Source organism: Arvicanthis niloticus, chromosome 9, assembly GCF_011762505.2.
Source record: "Arvicanthis niloticus isolate mArvNil1 chromosome 9, mArvNil1.pat.X, whole genome shotgun sequence".
In the NCBI taxonomy this organism is placed as follows: Eukaryota; Metazoa; Chordata; class Mammalia; order Rodentia; family Muridae; genus Arvicanthis; species Arvicanthis niloticus.
The window spans coordinates 73,873,535-73,894,398 of NC_047666.1; the positions used below are offsets into that span (position 1 = coordinate 73,873,535).

Genomic DNA, 20,864 nt, shown 5'->3' on the forward strand with positions numbered 1-20,864 from the left:
GAGATGGGAGTGGTCGTGGAGTCACGGAGAAGAGAGGAGAAACCCAGCCCAGGACTAAACACTCTGCCTGTTCTACATAAAAAACAGTTGCTCTCAGAAAGGCTCTAATGGTGGTAAAGAGCATGGGAGAGCATACAAACATCTCTTAAGCTACTTAGCTCCTCGTGTAATCTGCTTGGGGCTGTGGGTTAAGAATCTTTCTTTGCCTTGGGAGGACAAATGGCATTCTCTCTTTATCACCTTGAGGAGTGCAGTTCTCTAGCAAGTAAAAATCTGAGTAAGGTGCACTTTAGTTCTAAGGCAAAGGGTAGACGTGAAGAGAAAATATGCATTTCCTTCCTTATCTGTATTGCTAGGACATAGTTAAGAGACCATTGAATATTCAGGGTATTACAAGTGTCCGCCTTGCTCCAGACTCCACTACCAACCTTATAAGCAGTTTTAAATGTGTCACCGACTTTCTCTATGATAAGATTATCAAGAAGGTTGAATGGCCTGAGAGCTAAGGGCTACATAAAATTTATGTAAGGCAACACACACATTAATACGAGTAGCTAAATACCATGTGAGGACTGAGCCAAGAGTTGTAGTAATTAGATGGTAGCTCACAAATCATGAAAATATATGATCTAGTGATTGGTTTTCAATCGTCACCTATTCTAAGGTCCTGGCAATCTCTTGGCCTAATTGTCTATCAAATAAATGTCACTGAGCTTCAATGACTAACCTTTAGACAATGCCAATAATCAGAGATATTCTGTACTCTTCCATTTTACCGTTTCTGTGATCAGAATCTTTACAGTGGTAGAGGACATAAGAGTTGGCTTTCCCTAGTCATGTAGTCTTATAAGAATCGTGTGTGTGTGTGTGTGTGTGTGTGTGTGTGTGTGTGTGTGTGTAAGAAAGAGGAAGAATAGATTTAGTAAATAAAAAATGGTAATGGGGAAACAAAAATATTGACTCAAAACCTGAGCATCTGCCCTGGGTTACCAACATTTTGTGCGTCTGTGAATTTAATGTCTCTTCACTGCAATATGATGGCCCCATCACTTGGTAAGAGCATTCTTATCAGCAAACCCCTAAGTCAGTCTCAGTTGAACCCCCCAGCTCCCCCCACCTTCCTTGTATCTGGTTTGGTGCCCTAAGCCCATGACGCTGGGCTTAAGTGTCAGCAGGGATATATATCAGGATGCAAAGATCTCTGTGTCAACTGTGGAAAGGGCGGCTAGAGAACTTACAGGGACACATTCGGCTCCGTGAGTTTTTAACCCTTGGTAAGTCTGAACACAATAATAACTAGCTAAATGTGTTGGAGGGTTGATCTGGCTGGGGAAAATAACATATAAGAATGTTTTTGGGGGGGTTTGTGGCTCTGACCTGAGTGTAGGGGTTGAACACAGGACAGAACATACTCAAACCTCTTCATAATGTCATGTGACAAACTGGTGCGTGAATCGAGGTTATTACCAGTTCACTGCAAACCTTGATTACTGAATTCGTTCACAAGGAACCGAGAAGGACCCTCCCTGTTTGTGGCTTCCTGGCAAACAGTTTTCTGGAAAAGGATGGATCTGAGGCATTACACAACCACAGCACAAATAGTTCTTTACTCCCAGGATGATTTTGAGGCTGATGGGACAGTGTGACCGTGGGGAGAAAGCAAGCATGGGGGTGACCACAGGGCAGTGTGGGTGACGTTGCCTTCTCCCTCTGAGGTTAAGATGTTTGTTTGCTCTATTCTGAAGCAAGGTACATGCTGGATTGTCTTTTAGTGGCTTCGGTTTGGCTCTTGTTTGGATCTTTAACTTGGTTCTCTGTCTCAGAGAAACTCTGGGTAACATCCATGAACCTGACTTATCAGTGGAAGAAAGGGTAGTGCTTCTGTCTGTTTTTTTTTTTTTTTTCCAGTTTACTAACCATGCTTTGTCTATCTTTATATCTTTGCTGAGGAGTTCTGGAGGTCTTGGGTCATGAAGCAGCATCAGAGAGCCTGTGTCAATCTCTCCACAACAGCTTTGCTTTCTTTGTGGGGGGGGGGGGTGTATTTTTAATGAAGGATTGATCTATGTAATTCCACACAACTGAACATTGCTGCATTGGGTACCCAACACACTGTGCCTTGGCACACCACTTCTTTCTGCAGAAGAGTTTCGTAATCTCTGAAGCAGGAAGGATGAATGTTGCATTAAAAATCAAACAGGAGAATAGGTTCTCACACAGGAATGGATTCCTTGACACTTGGAGGGATTTAATTGTGAACTCAAGCCAAATCTGATATTCAGGCACATTCGACTTCAGGACTGGAGTGACACACACATATTCCAGCAATCCCAGCCAGGGGAGCTTAGTCTTTGGTGATGTCTACAACCAATGAGACTCTCTTCCAAGGAAAGAAGGGGTCATATTTGTCCCGATTTCCCCAAAGCCTTTACAGAGACCTAGAGAGTAAATCTGTTACCAAAACTCCATAAGGATCAATTGGGTTTCTCTGCTACTCTACATTGCAGTTTCACAGAGCAAACACCAAGGGTCAACCTGATGAGTACTGTGGAAGTCTGTGAGGAGTCCTCGATTTTACTTTTTATTATTTTAGAGAGAGAGAGAGAGAGAGAGAGTGTGTGTGTGTGTGTGTACATGCAAGTGTGTGCATGTGTCCATGGAGGCTGGAGGCCATGGATACTTCAGGCCAGAGGTATTGGATATCTCAGCATGTGGTGGTACAGGTGGCTCTGAGCCATCTGATGTGGGTTTTGCTCTGTATCCTCTGGAAGAGCAGTCCATGCTCTTAAGCATTAAGCCATCTTTCTAGCCCTGAGTCCTATTTACATAACACATTAAACCTAAAGCTAGACTTGAGTCCTCCTGTCCAAGCGTAGAGGTGAGAGGTGCACCTTCAAGACTACATAAACATGTAAAGGGACTTTCTACCGAAAGAGGAAGGGTGCTGAGGAGTTGCAAGCATTAAGGTTTTTAATTCCTGGGGCAAGCTGTGAGAAGTCAAAGGGGCTCAATGAAAGCATCTTGAAGCAGAATTTTGAGACCATATAAGTTAATAGTTGGGGAATTTGAAGGAGCCACCAATGAGGGCTGACGACAGTCTTCACTGCAGTGCAGAATGAGGACTTCCCAGCACTCAGCTGGGAAAGAGGGGACTCCAGGGGTAGGGGGTGGAGGTGGGGGGACACGTGCTGCAAATGTAAGTCTGCTCGAGTGGTTTTCTTGTCCTCTCAAGGGTCTAGTGTAGACTTCCTGGTTTTCAACACTTTGTGTCAGATCCAATACTTAAGTTAGGTCCTTTTATTTTCTTTGATTTATTTTAAGGAAAGGGGCCTAGAAAGGAGTGCGAAGTTTTTCAAGGACACATAGTCAGTTTTGTGGAGAAGGAATTTAAAACTACCTGTGTAGTAGTTGCCCCTAAAGAAGTCACTCTTTCTCCTGTTATTATGTCTAGACAGGAGTTTGACCAATGAAAGTTAACTTAGTCTTTTATGTTTTGAACTGTTTCCAATACAATAGCTTCCAGATAAAATATAAGATGCTCAAGTAATTTTGAATTTCTGAAAAAATAAAAATTTAAATATATTTTTACTATTTTTTTTTTTTACTTACTTATTTATCTGGTAATCTTAATTCTAGTAGGTTCTCCAGACTTGGGGAGGGAGGATTCATGATTTATTACTATTTTGAAAGAATTGGAGAGTTCAAGAATTTGATCTGAGAGCGATTCTCCAGCCCCCCCTCCACCCCCCCCCCAGCCCCCACCCCGTGGCTTTGGCACCGGTAGCACATGCTGAGAGCAATGCTGCCCTTGGCTGCTCACCACTGCCTCCTGTTTTCCCAACCACACTTTGGAGTCACAAATCTTGCCTGTTGACAGGTGCAAAGAAGGTTCACTGCACAGGAATTAGATTCGGTAATTAGAGGAGTTCTCCCTAAAGCCACCGAGGTGAGGTGTAGGCAGCTACTGTTTCCTCCGTGGTCTGATGGAAAAGTCATGAGGTCAGACGTTATTACTCACCGTCAGGGATTCTCTGAATCCCCACACTGATTTATCCATCCACAGTCCTCAGAGCAAACTCATTTAAATGCCAACTACTATTGCAGGTAGTGAGATTGTAGAAATGTGTCCACGGTGTAAAGGGGGACTCATGAAGGACATCCCAGTAGGATAAAGGACAAAAGGAAAAGCAAGAGTACTCCTCCCCCGCCCCCCACACTGTTCACAGACTGGCCGGTGTGTGAGAACCAGAAGCCTGAGAGAGAAAAGAAACAAAGGCAGAGCATCCCGAGAGTCCAAAGAAAAGACCACGAAGTGGAAACCACATATATGACGGCAGAGGGCATCAGTGTGAGGTGGGGACACGTGGAGTAAATACCGCGAGTTAAAGCCGGACGGGGCCAGGGACAGGCTAAGAGCATCAGCAGTGTCCGTGGAAGGTTAAGCTTATGCAGCGGGGCTCCCGGACACTATGTCACATCACGGAACAGGTCGCTTTGGTTAAAACTTAGCAGTTAAAACTTTATTTTATATTTTACTTTTCGTGCATGGGTGTTTTGCCTGCACATGTGTCTGTGTGTGCATGCCTGCTGTTATTGGCAGACGGAAGAGGAGGTTAGAATCCCCGGGAGTTACAGATGGTGGTGAGCCTCCACGAGGGTGCTGGGAGCTGAACCCTGGTTCTCTGCAGGAATAGCAAGTGCTCTTAACCTCTGGGCTCTCTCACTAGCCTTGAAGTTTTAATTTTTTGCGTTTACCTTTGTCAATATTTTCCCCTATGGTTTATGTTTGCAGATGGAAGCGTATGTAGGTCTGTGGACACTTTCCTGCTGTGGTTTATGTTTGTGAAGTGAGGTATAAGTCTGCAGCCTAACTAGTCTGGGTACGCAATGTTAGATAGGTCCATGGTTCGCACAAGAGAGAAAACGTTGAAGACATCTTTTGGAGGTAGCTAGACTGCAGCTGGGAGAATATAAAGTTTCAAATATTTATAAATATTATAAGCATAGCATTCAGATAATTCCCCTCCTTTTCCTGAGATTCTTTGAGAGAAAACATGATATTATAATTAAATACTATTGGATTATTTGAGGGGGGGCGCATATACCTAGATGTTTTTGAGACAAGGTTTCATGTATTTGAAAGTGACCTCAAATCGGCTATATAGCCAAGGATGACCTTGGATTTCAGATCCTTTGCATTTATCAGCTCGGTACGTCAGTTTCGTGTATGCACAATCCAATCAGGCCTGACTTTTCAGTGCTGGGAATTGAGCTCAGGTCTTTGTGTGTGTTGGGCAAACACTCTACCAACCCTTGTATATCTATGGCCTTTGTATATCTAGTTTTTAAAATTTTTCTTTTAATTGACAAAATCTCTTAGTTGACTTTTTTTTTTCTTTTCTTGGTTTTTTGAGACAGGGTTTCTCTGTGTAGCCCTGGCTGTCCTTGGAACTCACTCTGTAGACCAGGCTGGCCTTGAACTCAGAAATCCACCTGCCTCTGCCTCCCAAGTGCTGGGATTAAAGTCGTGCGCCACCGCTGCTCGGTCTGTTGACTGTTTTCATTGCACTCTATTGAGTACTTTCATTGATTTCTAGCATATTTTCTAAAAATAATTTCTCTGGCTCACTTGTGTCAACACAAAGCACCAAGCTTCTGAGTCAACAGTGCTCCAGAATATCTGATAACTAACTGTTTTTTTGACTTGAGGGTCTTCATTTCCTTCCACTCTCCAGCCAAGATGAGTGACAGTACTTCCCTGAATCCTCCAGCACCAGGCCAAGGTCCTACTACCCCACGCAAAGGGCCCCCCAAGTTCAAGCAGAGGCAGACTCGTCAGTTCAAGAGCAAGCCTCCCAAGAAAGGGGTGAAAGGGTAAGTGTGAGATGTTAAGAGCAGGACAGTCTCTTCTGATCGCCATCACACAGACTCAGAGCCGTCAGCCACGCCCTCCATCTTCCTCTCCAGCTCATCCTTACTGAGTCCTAATGGTATCCCTGGAATCCCTTCCTTTGTAAGCCCTGAGGAGAATGGCCAGTTTTAAAAGGAAAATAGAGCACTTCACAATGGCCTTTAACTTGACCTCCCAAATTTTTCTTGTCAGGTCTTTCAAAAAATATTTTTTAAAGACTTATTTTAATTATGTGTGTGTATGGTATGTCTGTGTAGAGGTATATGCATTTGAACGCAGAAGCAGCCAGTGAAGGGCGCTTTGGATCCTCTGGGACTGGAATTGCAGGCTATGGTGAGCTGCTCAATTCGAATAATAGCAACAGAACTCAGGTCCTCTCCAACAGCACCAAGTGTGCTTAAGCACTGAGCCAGCACAGCCGCCCACTCTCTGTTCTTTTATGCAGACATAACCTGTGCTTTAACCTGGAATTCTGAACTGTCAGTCATTTCCAGAAAACACTGGATTTTGTTTTGGTTCTATTTTTGATTTTTCTTTTTTTAATCTTCATGTCTTATTTCTTCAGTTCTCCATTTTACTCTGTCGTTCTTTGGAAAAATCCTATTTACAGCACATTCCCCACATGCTAACTTCTCTTTTACTGTGCTTAAATGACATCATCACTTTCATGTTTCTATAATGATGCATCCAGCCATCATAACCTGTGTTAGTTTACATTACATTGACTTATCTATATCTTTTCACTGGGGCTAAGATCACTCAGAGGAAGTTTGGTTTTTCTTTAGTTCTCTGTGCCTAATGTGATGCTGGGAATGTAGTAGACTAATTAACTAATGTCAATGTCTTACTGCTTAGTCATATATATGGCTTGTGGGATGTGTCTGTGGGTAAATGCACTTACTAGGCAACCCAGGTGTTCAAAGTTCAAACTCTAGGGCTCACCCACAGAAAGGTGGGAACAGAGACCTGACACCACAAAGTTGTTGTTTGACCTCCACATACACAAGCATATACACAGATGCAGACACATATTTACATGCACACACACACACACACACACAGACACAGACACAAGCAGGCACACATGCACACATACTTAGACACAAGCAGACGCAGACATACACAGACATATACATACATACATACCACAGACACACAGATGCAGACACACACACACACAGATCTACACACAGAGACACAGCAGACAGATAGACACATGCACACAAACACACATACACACATGCAGACACACAGAGAGAGAGACACCAGCAGACACACATACACACATACATAGACACATGCAGATACACACACGGATATACAAGCAGATACACAGACAACTACACACCTGGATACAGACACACAGATACACACACACACACACACACGCCACAATACAAATTTTTATATGAAACCTGGGGTTAGTTTGGTAGGGTGCTTCCCTTCCTGGTCTAAAGACAGCCCCCTCTGCTCAGCTCTCAGCGATGTATAAACTGGGTTGGGAGCACATGCCTGTAATCTCAGAACAATGGAGATGCAGAACAATCAATAATTCAGTGCGAGGGCATCATCCTCTTGTCTCATGCTGTCTCTAGAGGGAAAGAACACCCACTCTATTGTGATATAAGCTCCCCCACCAGAGTGACATCTTGGATCTAGTTCAATGTGGGCAAAATTTCTCAAATAAAACACTTAAGACTTCTTCTTTGAGTGAAGACGCCTTCCCGGGAGGAGTTTTTGGGCCCCTCTTCTCTGGTCTCAGCTAATATCTGTTCTGCTCATCTATTTTTCGCACAGGTTTGGAGATGACATCCCAGGCATGGAGGGGCTGGGAACAGGTGAGCTATGACACTTTTTAACTGAGCAAGTTGTCTTTGAAGTTTCTACCTTCAAGGGACAGTTTAAAGTTACAGCACCCGCAGCATGTGATCTTTTGAAGACAGAAAGGCAGCGGCGATTTAATTTAACATTTTGAGTCTGTGTGTACCTAGGTGCAAAAATGATAAAAGAAACGAGAGTAAGCCTGGGGTAATGATTTCTGCTGGTTTGTTAAACAACCTTCAGCGCATGTTGCAGCCGGCTGTAGGCTTCTGAAGTGTCGGATGCTTAGTGTTGACCCAGTCCAACTTCATTTTTCAGAAGAGGAATCTAAGGCAGACTGGATGCCAGCTTGAAGCCACAGCTTGAGGAACTGGGAAAAAAGACAGGGTTTACAGAGCTCTTCCACTCTACCCAAGGACCCACTACCCACCAACTTCCTCTTTTTCATGTCCCATGGCACCAGGAACAGGGGTGCACACAGCACCAGGAACAGTGGTGCACACAGCACCAGGAACAGGGGTGCACACAGCATCAGGAACAGGGGTGCACACAGCACCAGGAACAGTGGTGCACACAGCACTAGGAACAGGGGCGCACAGAGCATCAGGAACAGGGGTGCACACAGCACCAGGAACAGGGGTGCACACAGCACCAGGAATGGGGCACACAGAGCATCAGGAACAGGGGTGCACACAGCACCAGGAACAGGGGTGCACACAGCATCAGGAACAGGGGTGCACAGAGCATCAGGAACAGGGGTGCACACAGCACCAGGAATGGGACACACAGAGCATCAGGAACAGGGGTGCACAGAGCATCAGGAACAGGGGTGCACACAGCACCAGGAATGGGACACACAGAGCATCAGGAACAGGGGTGCACAGAGCATCAGGAACAGGGGTGCAGACAGCATCAGGAACAGGGGTGCACACAGCATCAGGAACAGGGGTGCACAGAGCATCAGGAACAGGGGTGCACAGAGCATCAGGAACAGGGGTGCACAGAGCATCAGGAACAGGGGTGCACAGAGCATCAGGAACAGGGGTGCACAGAGCATCAGGAACAGGGGTGCACACAGCACCAGGAACAGGGGTGCACACAGCATCAGGAACAGTGGTGCACACAGCATCAGGAACAGGGGTGCACACAGCATCAGGGACAGGGGTGCACACAGCATCAGGAACAAGGGTACACAGAGCATCAGGGACAGGGGTGCACACTTGAACATATCAGAAACAGGGGTGCATACATTGACTGTATCTGATACAATCTTTTTAGTTAGCTAGAATATTTTCCTTCAGTAGATAATGACAATGGCTTAAAAATATTAACAGTTTTTTTTAAAGAGCTTTTAGATTTCTAGAAGAATTTAGCAGAAAGCCCACAGAATTCCTGTCACCATCGCTCCTGCCTTTACACAGTTCTCCATAATTAACACAATGCATGAGTCTGGCACATCCATCAAGTGTGATGAGCTGCTACCTGTCAATCATTCTTGGTGTCTTAACAAAAGTCCGTAGCACATATAGCTTAAGGCTCATTGGTGCCATATGGTTCTAAGTGTTTTAATGTTCGTGTAAGGTTGTGCAACTGTCATTATTGTGCCATATAGATTGGTTTCATCATCCTAAACATTCCCTCACCTCCACCTGATAACGCCTTCCTTCCCCATCTATTCCCCTCCCCCTTCCTGCCCCCAACACCACAAGACTTTTTACTGGGTCTTACATTCACATTTTCTGAGATGTTATTGAGTTAAAACAATAGACTGCCATGCTTCCCTATCCTGCCTTTTTCCGTTTAGAAATATTTATTTAAGTGTCTTCTTATGGTTGAATTGTACATTTCTTTTATTTTTTTATTTCCCTTTTATGTGCATGCTTATTTGCCTACATTTATATATGTGTGTACCTGGTGCCACTGGAAGCCAAAATAAGTGGTCAGATAATCTGAAACTGAAATTACAGATGGGTGTGAGCCGCCATGTGGGTGCTGGGAATTGGACCCAGGCTCTCTGAAAGAGAAGCCAGTGCTCTTAACCACTGAGACATCTTGCCAGCCACAGTAGCTCATTTTATTTTATGGGTAGTCTATAGAAGGGCATCTGGATTTCTTTCAAGTATTAGTATTCATGAATAAAATTGCTGTGTGTTCCTGTGTGTGTGCATGTGCGTGCGTGCGTGCATGCGTGACAGTTATATGCTTGCTCGTCCTCCTTGCCTGTGGGGTCATTCCTCATACCTCCCCAGGAATGGAGCATGGAGGAGTGTAACCGTTTAGAGGGTGTCTTTGCAGGAGAGGCTTCTCCTCCTGGTGAGTGGTTGCCTGAGGTTTTCTTCTGTCTCTTGCAGATATTACGGTGATCTGTCCCTGGGAAGCATTCAGCCACCTGGAACTGCACGAGCTTGCTCAGTTCGGGATTATATAAAGAGTCCAGGGGCTTGGCGGCTCTCAAGAGCAACTGCTGCTCGAGAGTGTCATTGTTTTTACCTAACTGGTCTTTCTGAGTTGTGAAATCCAGTATTTGGAAGAAATTTCATTGACATATATGGTCCTGACCCATGAGTTACTATGTTCTTTCCTGCATGCTAGCTCAGCTTCAATGGTGAATAAAAAGTCACTTTTGTCGGGGTTCTCTCAACTTTACACCTTTTTCTATCTGCTCTTTTGAAGTCATCCACATTTCTCCACATTCTGTTTAAATGTAGGCTGGGTACTCATTATGTTAGTAGCAGAATTATAAGATAGCATTGATATATTTGAAAGACTCTGGTAAGAGGATTGTTATAATTCAGCTTGGTCCTACCCAGAGAGAGTTTCAGGCTAGCTAGATGTGAGACCATCCCTTAACAAAGAACAAATCAAAATTACAACGTAATCCACCCGGAGCAATCTGAACAAACACCTCTGAATCAACTAGGACACTTGTGACACACAGGAAACAATTCCACTCAAGTTGAATTCACTTAATTGGAGACTTTAACTGTGATTACTTCTAGGTCTCTGAGTAAGGGGGTACTCCCAGGGGCAGGGGCAACTAACAGGCAGTTATACCACTGAAGTGGGTGCCACCTTCTCCCCTTGAGATTGCTAACTGCTTGAGATGTTGGGGAAGCATGAGGCCTCACGTGCCTCTTTCTGATTCCTCCCACATCTCCATGAAGGGGTGTTTTACGGTCCAGTCTTTTAATGACAGCTGACATCATAGCCGTTCTGATTTTAAGACGGTGACAGTCTCGTCATTCTTGGAGAACATTATTCTGTAATGGCTTGCACCACAGTCCTCCCTTCTTATCTATAAAGGAGTCTCAACTTTTTTTTTTACTAGAGTTGTATTAAGCATCGTATGCAAATGTCTAATGGAGCCATGGCCTCACAGGAAGTAGATGGCAGGGCTTACAAAAGAGTGTTAGGAGTCAAGCAATAATTCTGCTTTACAAATGGGAAAATCCTTTACTTGGACCAGGTTACCTCAAAAGTTGCCTGTTGCTCTAACTCAGTCTGAAAGAATTAAATGCAGAACCCTGAGAACGTGAGCTTCCTTTCTAGAGCTCTGGCTCCAGAAATTCCCCTTTCATTCATTCATTAAAATTATTCTGCATAATGACTCAAGCTGAGACTCACAGCTATTAGACTATCCACTGACCTGCTTTCTGTAACAAACTACTTTTAAACCATCAATGAAAAAACCCCCTAGGCTACGAAGTTTAGACTCGGACACAAAAGATAGTTGCGCCCTCTAAATAAAGTGCAGGTTTGCTTCACCCCAGAAGTTGTGTCAAAAGCCATGTGCACATAGCTGTCTTTCCTCAATGGTTTTAAGGCAGTTGTGCAATGTGAGCGAGCGCCGCCTCTGGCTTTAGGCTTTGCTGCTGAGAAGGTGAATTTCTTCATTTCAGTTTTGTAATCTGTGGTGAAAGAATAGAGTAAATTAACTGAAGAGAGAAGGAAGAGAGGAGGATGGGTAGGGAAGACTCAGATCTCCGTCCTGAGGCCACCGGTCAATTGCTTTACACTTACAGGCATGAACTCACCCCCCAGACCCTCCACTTTGCCTGAATTCCATAATTTGAGGTTCACAGTGGCGGTAAAACAAATGGCTTTGTGGCTCTCAGCACGTAAGGGTGAAAAGGGGAGACTCAGGAGAGGGACTCCGCTCTCATGAGCCTGTCCTCTGCCACAGGTTCTGTGACTATTAGTTTGTAATGGCTGGATTGTCTTCTAGCCCTAAAGCTGGAAATAGAAGAGGAAAAGCAAAATAAAAACTGGAAAGAGGAAGCATTTAATGAAGGAGACAGTAGGGGAGTGTGAGCTTGCACTGCAGCAGGAAACTCCCCCACCCCTCCCTGTCTTCCCTTCAGACACCTTGAGTTAGTTGTGGCACCTGACAGTGGTTGGTCTTAGGAACAGGAGGTCTAGTTCTCCAGCTGGTCAAGGCCCTGGTTCACACTTTGTTCATAGATAAGATTTTTCCCCTTAAAGATGAAATAATGTCAATAAAACTGAAGCAAAGGTCCTGTATTTACTACTTTTCTTATAGCCAGGACAAAATACCTGGGAAGCAATTTGGAGGGACTATGTATCTTGGCCAACATTTTTAGAGGATTCAGTTCTCTAAAGACAGCTCACATCATCCTGGCAGCTGGCAAGCAGGGGGAGAGGTGGGATACAGGGATATACAGACCCCAGGGACACCCCCAAGGGATTTAGTTCCTCCAACTAGATACCACCCCCACTTTCACCACCGCTCAATAAACTCTCTGATTATAATTTGATCGTGGGACTGATCTGTTCATTATCTCAGACCTTCATTGTTTCAGGAAACACTATCACAGACACATGCCCTTCTAGTCCACTAGCGATCCGTCAATCGAGTCAAGTTGACAACCAGGACCAACAATTACACAAACATATCCAACATCCAGGGAGGAGAAGGACCAGGACACGATGCTACAGAAGGGACAGTGGAAGGAGCAGAGCCTAGAACAGAAAGTGCCAGCCACCATCCAATGTTTTGGAAGTTGTAGGAAGGAAGGAGAATAGCATCCATCACACAGAAGGCCAGCCCTGGGTGGAGAACAGGGGCTGATGGAGCCTGCATCTCATCTGTCTCAGTCAGGATTGTTATTGCTGCGATAAAACACCTTGACCAGAAAGCAAGTTGGGGAGAAAAGTTTATCAGCGTACACTTCCACGTTGTAGTTTTTCACTGAAGGAAGTCAGGACAGGAACTCCGACAGGGCAGGAGCCTGGAGACAAGAGCTGATGCACAGGCCATGGAGGGGTGCTGCTTACATGTTTGCCTCCCATGGCTTGCTCAGCCTGCTTTCTTTTTCTTTCTTCATTCCTCTCTTTCTCTCCTTTCCTTCATTCCTTTATCTCTTTGTTTTTTCTTTCTCTTGTTGTTGTTGTTGTTATTGTTGTTGTTGTTGTTGTTGTTGTTGTTGTTCTTCTTCTTCTTCTTCTTCTTCTTCTTCTTCTTCTTCTTCTTCTTCTTCTTCTTCTTCTTCTTCTTCTTCTTCCTCCCCCTCCTCCTCCTCCTCCTCCTCCTCCTCCTCTTCCTTCTCCTCCTCTTCCTCCTGCTCCTCCTCCTCCTTCTTCAACAGAGCTGCTCTGTGTAACTTTGGCTGTACCAGAACTAGCTCTGTAAACTAAGGTGGCCTCAAATTCATAGAGATTCACCTGCCTCTGCCTGCAGTGTGCTGGTATTAAAGGCATAGTTTCTATAAGAGCCCAGGACCACCAGCCTAAGGACAGCACCCTCCTGGGTGGGCCCTCCCCCATCAATCTCTAATTTAAAATTGCCCTACAGGCTTGCCTGCAGCCTGATCTTATGGAGGTGTTTTCTTGATTGACCATCTCTCCCTGCGGATGACTCTAGCTTGTCAAGTTGACATAAAACTGTCCAGCACAGCGTCAAACTCAAGCCCCTTTGTTTCTATTCTTAATAAGCTCCAATTCTACCATTTTCATTGTTGCTAATAAGAAATCAGCCATTATTTACTGTACAAACAGAACCTAGGAAAGCAACAAAATAGATAGTCTCAGCATTGGGGCAGCAGAGGTGCCCAATTCAAAGAGGGTAACGCAGAGTTTGAGGAAAGAGACTGGACTGGGAGCTGGAGAGATGGCTCAGCAGTTACATGCTTGCTGCCTTTGAAGAGGACCTGAGTTTGGTTCCAAGTACCTACATCGGGAGTCTCAAAGCCACCTGTGACTCCAGCCCCAGCAGACCTGATGCCCTCTCTGGTCTCTGAGAACCACCCCCACCTCCATTTTTACTCCCCCCCCCAAAAAAAACCGAAGAAAATCTTCATTCGTTTGTTTGCTTTGGTTTTTAGGGAACGGAAAGTAAAGGCCAGTACAGTAACTTGGGTACAGCGACAGTGTGGAAGCTAGAATTCCAAGAAACCTGATTAGCTGTAACAGCCAGAGAGGGCACACAGCTACAGGATGCCAGGTGACTCAGCCCACTCCAGCGATCCTCTGAAAGATCGAGAAAGGATGGCATGAAGCTAATGGACACGCTTCCCAGCCTGCTCCTGGGACTGGATGGAGGTTGAGGTTGGTGTTACCCATAATTTATACACTGCCACCTTTCCTAAACCCAGTAGTACCCCAGACAGGCAGAAAACAGCACTGGGAGGGGGAGAGTCTGGGTTTTGCTCCTTTGTGAGGCTGAGCCCGGCTGCGAGCTCAGGAAGAAGCTTATGTTGAAAGAAGGAAGGAGAAGGTTCTCTGGGCGGCAGGACCAACACCTAGCCTAGGAGAAACAGGAAGTAACACAGACAAAATCTGAACCGTGTGTGTGTGTGTGTGTGTGTGTGTGTGTGTGTGTGTGTGTGTGTGTGAGAGAGAGAGAGAGAGAGAGAGAGAGAGAGAGAGAGAGAGAGAGAGAGAGAGAGGAGTGGTCTTTAAAGAAGAAACAAAACAAGGCTGTGTTTTATAAACGTCCGTGGAGCAAATGGACCATCATATTGACTGTGCAAATTACACATAAACTAGTAAAATGCTTTTTGCAACTACAAGCTATTCATCTTTTTTAGCTTCGTGAGGCAGAGGATAGATAAAATGTTATTGATTTGGGGTGTATGTTGGGGTCAGGGGAGCTTTGAAGCCCTGGCCTGGAACTCAGTACCTAGCCCAGGCTGACCTTGAACATGAGGTGGTTCTCCTGCCTCACCCTCCCCAGAGGCTGGTGCTGGGATCATCAGAATTTAAAAGCATAAACTGTTACTGATTCTAGACATGGGCCATGCTATCTGCATTTGGCAGGAACAGTTAAGAGACCTGAGCATTTCCTGGCTCCGTCAGCGAGCATCTGTGTAACTAACGGCTTCATTCATTTTCCTTCTTGAAAATGAAATATTTGAAAATAAAGCTGGGGTCTTGGACTTGCCCAAGTTTCTCTGACCGCAAATTTCTTTTTTTTTAAAGGAATAAATCTAAATATGCTTTAAATATGAACAAAATGTTCCCTTTTGTGGCCAGAAATCCTCAGGCACAGAGCCTGGAGCTCCTTTTAGGAGTGGTTAATAATTTTCTTTTCACTAAGCCCAGAGTCAAGTCAAATTGTGTACAGTACTGCCACCTGGTGTCAGGGATGAGCACTTTCACATTTGGAAGTTGATTTGACAATTTCTTCTTTTTAAAAAATTGGATATTTAATTTACATTTCAGATGTTATCCCTTTCCCCATTTCCCCCTGCCCCAGGAACCCCCATCCCATCCCCCTCCTCCTGTTTTTATGAGGATATGCCCCCACCCACCCTCCCAATCCCACCTCCCCATCCACAATTTTCCCCACACTGGGTTGTCCAGCCTTCACTGGACCAAGGACTTCCTCACACACCTATACCTGACACTGTCATCCTCCCCTACATATACAGCTGGAGCCATGGGGCCCTCCCTATGTGCTCCCAGGCTGGTGGTTTAAATTCTGCGAGCTCTGGTTGGTTGGTATTGTTGCTCTCCCCATGGGGCCACAAACCCTTTCAGCTCCTTCAGTCTTCGATCTCACTCTTCCATTGGGAACCCCAATGATCAGTTCAATGGTTAGCTGTGAGCATCCGCCTCTGTATATTTCAGGCTCTGGCAGACCTCTATGGAGACAGCTATGTCAGGCTTTTGTCAGCATGCACTTCCTGACATCCACATCAGCGTCCACCTTTGGTGCCTGCACAAGGAATAGATACCCAGGTAGAGCAGTCTCTGGACGGCCCCTCCTTCAGTTTCTGTGCCACACTTTGTCTCCATATTTGCTCCCATGAGTATTTTGTTACCCCTTTGTTACACACTTTGGTCTTCCTTCTTCATGAGCTTCATGTGGTCTGTGAGTTGTATCTTGGATATTGCAAGCTTTTGGACTAATATCCAATTATCAGTGAGTACATACCATGTAAACAAAGAATTCTCAACTGAGGAAACTCGAATGGCCGAGAAGCACCTAAAGAAATGTTCAGCATCCTTAGTCATCAGGGAAATGTAAATCAAAACAACCCTGAGATCCCACCTCACACCAGTCAGAATGGCTAAGATCAAAAACTCAGGTGATAGCAGATACTGGTGAGGATGTAGAGAAAGAGGAACACTCCTCCATTGTTGGTGGGGTTGCAAGCTGATACAACCACTCTGGAAATCAGTCTGGCAGTTTCCTCAGAAAATTGGACATAGCATTACCTGAGGACCCAGCTATGCCACTCCTGGGCATATACCCAGAAGATGCTCCAACATATAACAAGGACATATGCTCCACTATGTTCATAGCAGCCTTATTTATAATAGCCAGAAGCTGGAAAGAACCCAGATGTCCTTCAACAGAGGAATGGATACAGAAAATGTGGTACATTTACACAATGGAGTATTAATCAGCTATTAAAAACAATGAATTTGAGAAATTCTTAGGCAAATAGATGGAACTAGAAAATATCATCCTGAGTGAGGTAACCCAGTCACAAAAGACTGTCAATTTCTAAGAAACATAAACACTCCCCAGAGGGGAGCTTCAGCCCCCTCCAGTGATTCTCTGAGGGATCAGAAAAGCATGGAGTGAAGCTGAACTTTGGCTGTCACATTTGACTGTTTTGCACACTTGATTCAGGAAAGGGAATCGACACACAGTGAACATCAGAAGGCTCAACATTCTGCATGGTACAGAGTGGATTTCATTGGCATCCAATGTACCGCATAGTTTCTTAAGGCTCGAACCATACAGAATTCATATATTTCCAAACGATTCATTTTGATGTCAAATAACACCGTAATTTCTAACTAATTGTTATTCACAGATAGGAAATTTATCAATCCTTATCAATATTTCCAGCTTGACTGGATACTCATTTGATTTCAAGGGTTCCTAGATTATTTTATCATTTAATAACTTGAGGATAAGGAGATGACTGATTAGATACAGGGCTCCTTAGCAGAGCATGAGAACCTAAGTTCTTACCCCTAACACAGAAAGGACAAGTTGGATGTGGTGGCATGTACCTTGTAGGCAGAAAAGCAGGTGTCCATGGATTTTGCTGGCCAGCTAGTTTTTTTTTTCTTATTTTATTTACATTTAAGATGCCATCCACTTTCCCCATTTCCCCTCCCTAGAAAACCCCTGTCCCACGCCCCCCCTTTCCTTTTTGCTTTTATACAATTTTTTAAAATGTTAATCAAAGGATTTATAAGTTTGGTAATGCTCAATCAGAAGCGTAACTCAATACCCAACCTAGATATAAAAACTATCTTTGACTGGTGGAGACCTGTGAACATCTGCCTCCATGCCCCCTCTCTCTTTCTCTCTCTCATCACCTAGCTTCTCCTCTCCTTCATCTTCTCTCCTTACTCCATCTCTTCCTCTCAATACTCCTTCCCACTTAGCTCCTCCTACATATCACTCTTCCTGTTAAAGTAAAACTTTTCTCTCAAAATACAGTTAGAGCATACTTATTCCTAATTGTACCAGTGAGGTACAAGATAGTCCTAATACCCAGTCCAGTCCATCATTTTGTTGACTAACCAGAACCTCTGTCATCTCTTCTAACTAAAACACTTACTTTTGATCCTGGCTTTTTTTTTTTTTTTTTTTTTTTTGGCCAGCTAGTTTTGCTGAATTGATGAACCCCAGGCTTAGTAAGAGACACTGACAAAAATAATAAATAAATAAATAAATAAATAAATAAGAAGAGTGACAGAGAGAGACACCTGATGTTGGCTTCTACATGCATATACAAACATCTATGTGTATTTATACCCACTGAACAGGTCTACACATACACACATATGCACGTGGGCATACACACACACACACACACACACACACACACAATGTCCCCCCAAACAAATATTCTCTGACATATTTATCATTATTCATTATGCTGTCTTATTACTTGGAGAAAAGTTGCCGTTATTTTAAGGCTCTATCCAGTTATCTCTGTAGTCTACAACATCTGCTTATAAATAATAGCATCAACAGAATGAATGACTCAGAGAGCTTTAATTTTTTTTTTAAAAAAAATCATATATCTTATTACTTTGTGGTTCTCTAAAACAGAGACTGTGTCTCTGGCCTGAGTGGTGTCAGGGAGAAGCGTGGACACGGGCGTGAGGGTAGAGATCGGGAGCAGGAGAGGGCAGCAAACAGGGGGCTGTGGAGGCCCTAGCTCAGCAAACCTGTGGTGGAGCCAGATATACACAACAGGTGTTTGTTGGATGAATAACTGAAGGATGCCAACACAAGATAAAAGTCAGCTATAAAATGGACAAACCAACAGAGACAATAAACTCTGCTGAGAGCAGGAAGGATAAAAATATCATGGCTGTCTCAACTGACACAGAAGAGCACTTTAAAGAAACATGTTGACTTGTCATTGTGACAAGATTCTTGTCAAGCCGGGAAGAGAGGAGAAACTGAGCTGAGCACAAGCTAGCAGGTGAGCAAAGATGCTTCATCCCCTCTGCTCTTGACGGTTGATGGGATATGGTTAGCTCTTTGAAGTTCCCCCCTTGACTTTCCCACAATGATGGACCATAGCCAGGCACAGTGAGCTGTAATAAATCCTCGTCTCCGTCATGCTTTTCCCTCAGAGTATTTTATCATAGCCACAGAAATGAAATTAGAACATACAACGTCTTTACACACACACACACACACACACACACACACACACACACACACTCATGGGAGACGGCCATAAGAGATTGGAGTTTGGTGACAAGCTGCCATAAACTAAAGAGTGCCTAGGACAACCAGAAGCAGAAGAGGTTGGTTTTGGGGTGGCCCAGCCTGGCCAGTGCTTGGATTTCATCCTCAAACTTTGCAGACTGGGAGAGAATTTGTTTCCACTGTTTTTCTGCCCGTTGGTTCATGATCTATTATCACAGGCATGGGAAGCTAACAACCTGTGTTAGACCTTGACAGGCATACACAAGGTAACATTTCCTCTCCTTCCAGAAGTGGGAGGCGCCTGTCATGCTGCATATTCTTGACAATGCCAGAGGTATAAAGAAGAAAATCACATACGGCTTCTGTATTCACAGTATTGACACTCTAGTGGAAAGAAATATTAAACAACAATGCACATAGAACATTAAAATGTCACCTGTGTAGGGTCCGTGATTATTTGTGGCATGAATGACCACACATGGAGATAGTGGAAAAATAACCAGGTAAAACCACCAGGTCAGGCATCCTGTAAAGAAGGTGTTATGGGGCTGGAGAGATGGCTCAGAGATTAAGATACCAACTGTTCTTTCAGAGATCCTGGGTTTAATCCCAGCAACCATATGGTGGCTCATAGCCATTTATGAGATCTGATACCCTTTTTCTGGTCTGCAGGCATACATGCAGGCAGGATGTCGTATACATAAGAAAGAAAGAAAGAGAGAGAGAGAGAGAGAGAGAGAGAGAGAGAGAGAGAGAGAGAGAGAGAGAGAGAGAAAGCTTTTTTTAATTTAAGGTGTTGCAGATGGGAATACACCAGGCAAAGAGAGAGCAACACAAAAGCCCAAGGCAAAAGGGAATTGGGCAAGTTAACACAAGTTGGGGGAGGCAGAGAGAAAGCACGGAAGAAGCCGGATAGACAGAGAGGAACAGGGTGCACTACATAGCCTGTTAGCATTTATTTATCCAGTGAGAATGGAAATCAGTCAAAAAGTCTCTGCTATGTTGCTTTTCTCATTGCTTTACCTGCATGAAACAACTGAAAGAAAAAAAAAAAGGGGGACCAATTGTGGCTCACAGCTGAGGGACAGCGATCCAGTTCACCATGAAGGGAAAATCACAACGGCAGGCAGCCCCGTGGTGGTGGGAGTGAGCACCTGGGACCCCTCACTGCTTGTCTTGTCAGAATAGGAAGCAGAGAGCAGACAGGGATGAGGGACAGACCAAATAAACCTCAGGGCCCAACCTCGATGGCCCACTTCCTCCAGTGAAGGCCCACTTCCTAAAGGTTCCGTAACCTTCCGAAACACCAGCCGAAGCCCATGTCAAGTGTTCAGACACAGGCGTTAAACCACGACACCAGGCTAGTCCGAAGCGGTGGCATGGTTGCTGAGGGTAGTATATGAGCCCTTCCTGGCTTCACCCTACTCAGGTCCTCCGTCATCCTCAGCCCTGGGCAGACAGAATTCAAAGTCTCTGTTGTTTAAATCGTCGTGAAACATTTGGAGGAAAATGGATGAGCAGCAGAACGAGCCCAGGATGACAGCAGCTTCAGGGGCTCACATTAGAGCAATGACGGCTGCATGTGACTCTCGTCACACGCCAAGGAATGGAGAGGAAAGGGAGACAGCCATTGTGTTGGTCAACTTCACAAATCAGCTCAGCTGTAGAGGCCGGCTAATTGGTCACAACATTCACGGCTACAGTGCTGTGCAGGCGTGTAACATCTATAGCCCACTGACTAGTAGGACATTACCAAAGGGAATCTAGGTGGGACTGACTCAAGAGCAGGAAAGGCATTTCCTCAGAGAGGAAGGATCTCACTCACCACCTGCAGTACACATCTTGTTGAATATTTCAGCTGCTTATATGCTATTTCTTATGCTTCTCTGGAGGAATAGTCACACACACACACACACACACACACACACACACACACACACACACACCAAACAGCAATCTCCAAGACTTAGCATGCAG

The 20,864-nt window shown here is 44.6% G+C and overlaps 1 protein-coding gene across 2 annotated transcripts; it reads left to right on the forward strand.

Moving 5' to 3' along the window:
- The first annotated feature begins 1,150 nt into the window (after positions 1–1,150).
- Pde6h (phosphodiesterase 6H) lies at positions 1,151–10,378 on the forward strand. 2 transcript variants are annotated; one of them, XM_034512077.2, is made up of 4 exons: positions 1,151–1,274; positions 5,736–5,874; positions 7,709–7,749; positions 10,084–10,378. In XM_034512077.2, the coding sequence occupies exons 1-4, from the start codon at positions 1,190–1,192 to the stop codon at positions 10,158–10,160; spliced, it is 342 nt and encodes a 113-aa protein (XP_034367968.2). In that variant the 5' UTR covers positions 1,151–1,189; the 3' UTR covers positions 10,161–10,378. The 2 variants fall into 2 exon arrangements, with proteins under 2 accessions (XP_034367968.2, XP_034367969.1); XM_034512078.2 differs by having other exon boundaries at positions 1,193–1,274; positions 5,710–5,874.
- Positions 10,379–20,864: the final 10,486 nt, after the last annotated feature.

Excerpts from the sequence above, each read along its gene's own strand:
- Pde6h (XM_034512077.2), top strand. The coding sequence starts at position 1,190 with ATGCAAAGATCTCTGTGTCAACTGTGGAAAGGGCGGCTAGAGAACTTA. Across the intron at positions 1,275-5,735 it reads CCGTGAGTTTTTAACCCTTG|CCAAGATGAGTGACAGTACT; the intron begins GTAAGTCTGAAC and ends TCCACTCTCCAG. Across the intron at positions 7,750-10,083 it reads CATGGAGGGGCTGGGAACAG|ATATTACGGTGATCTGTCCC; the intron begins GTGAGCTATGAC and ends TGTCTCTTGCAG.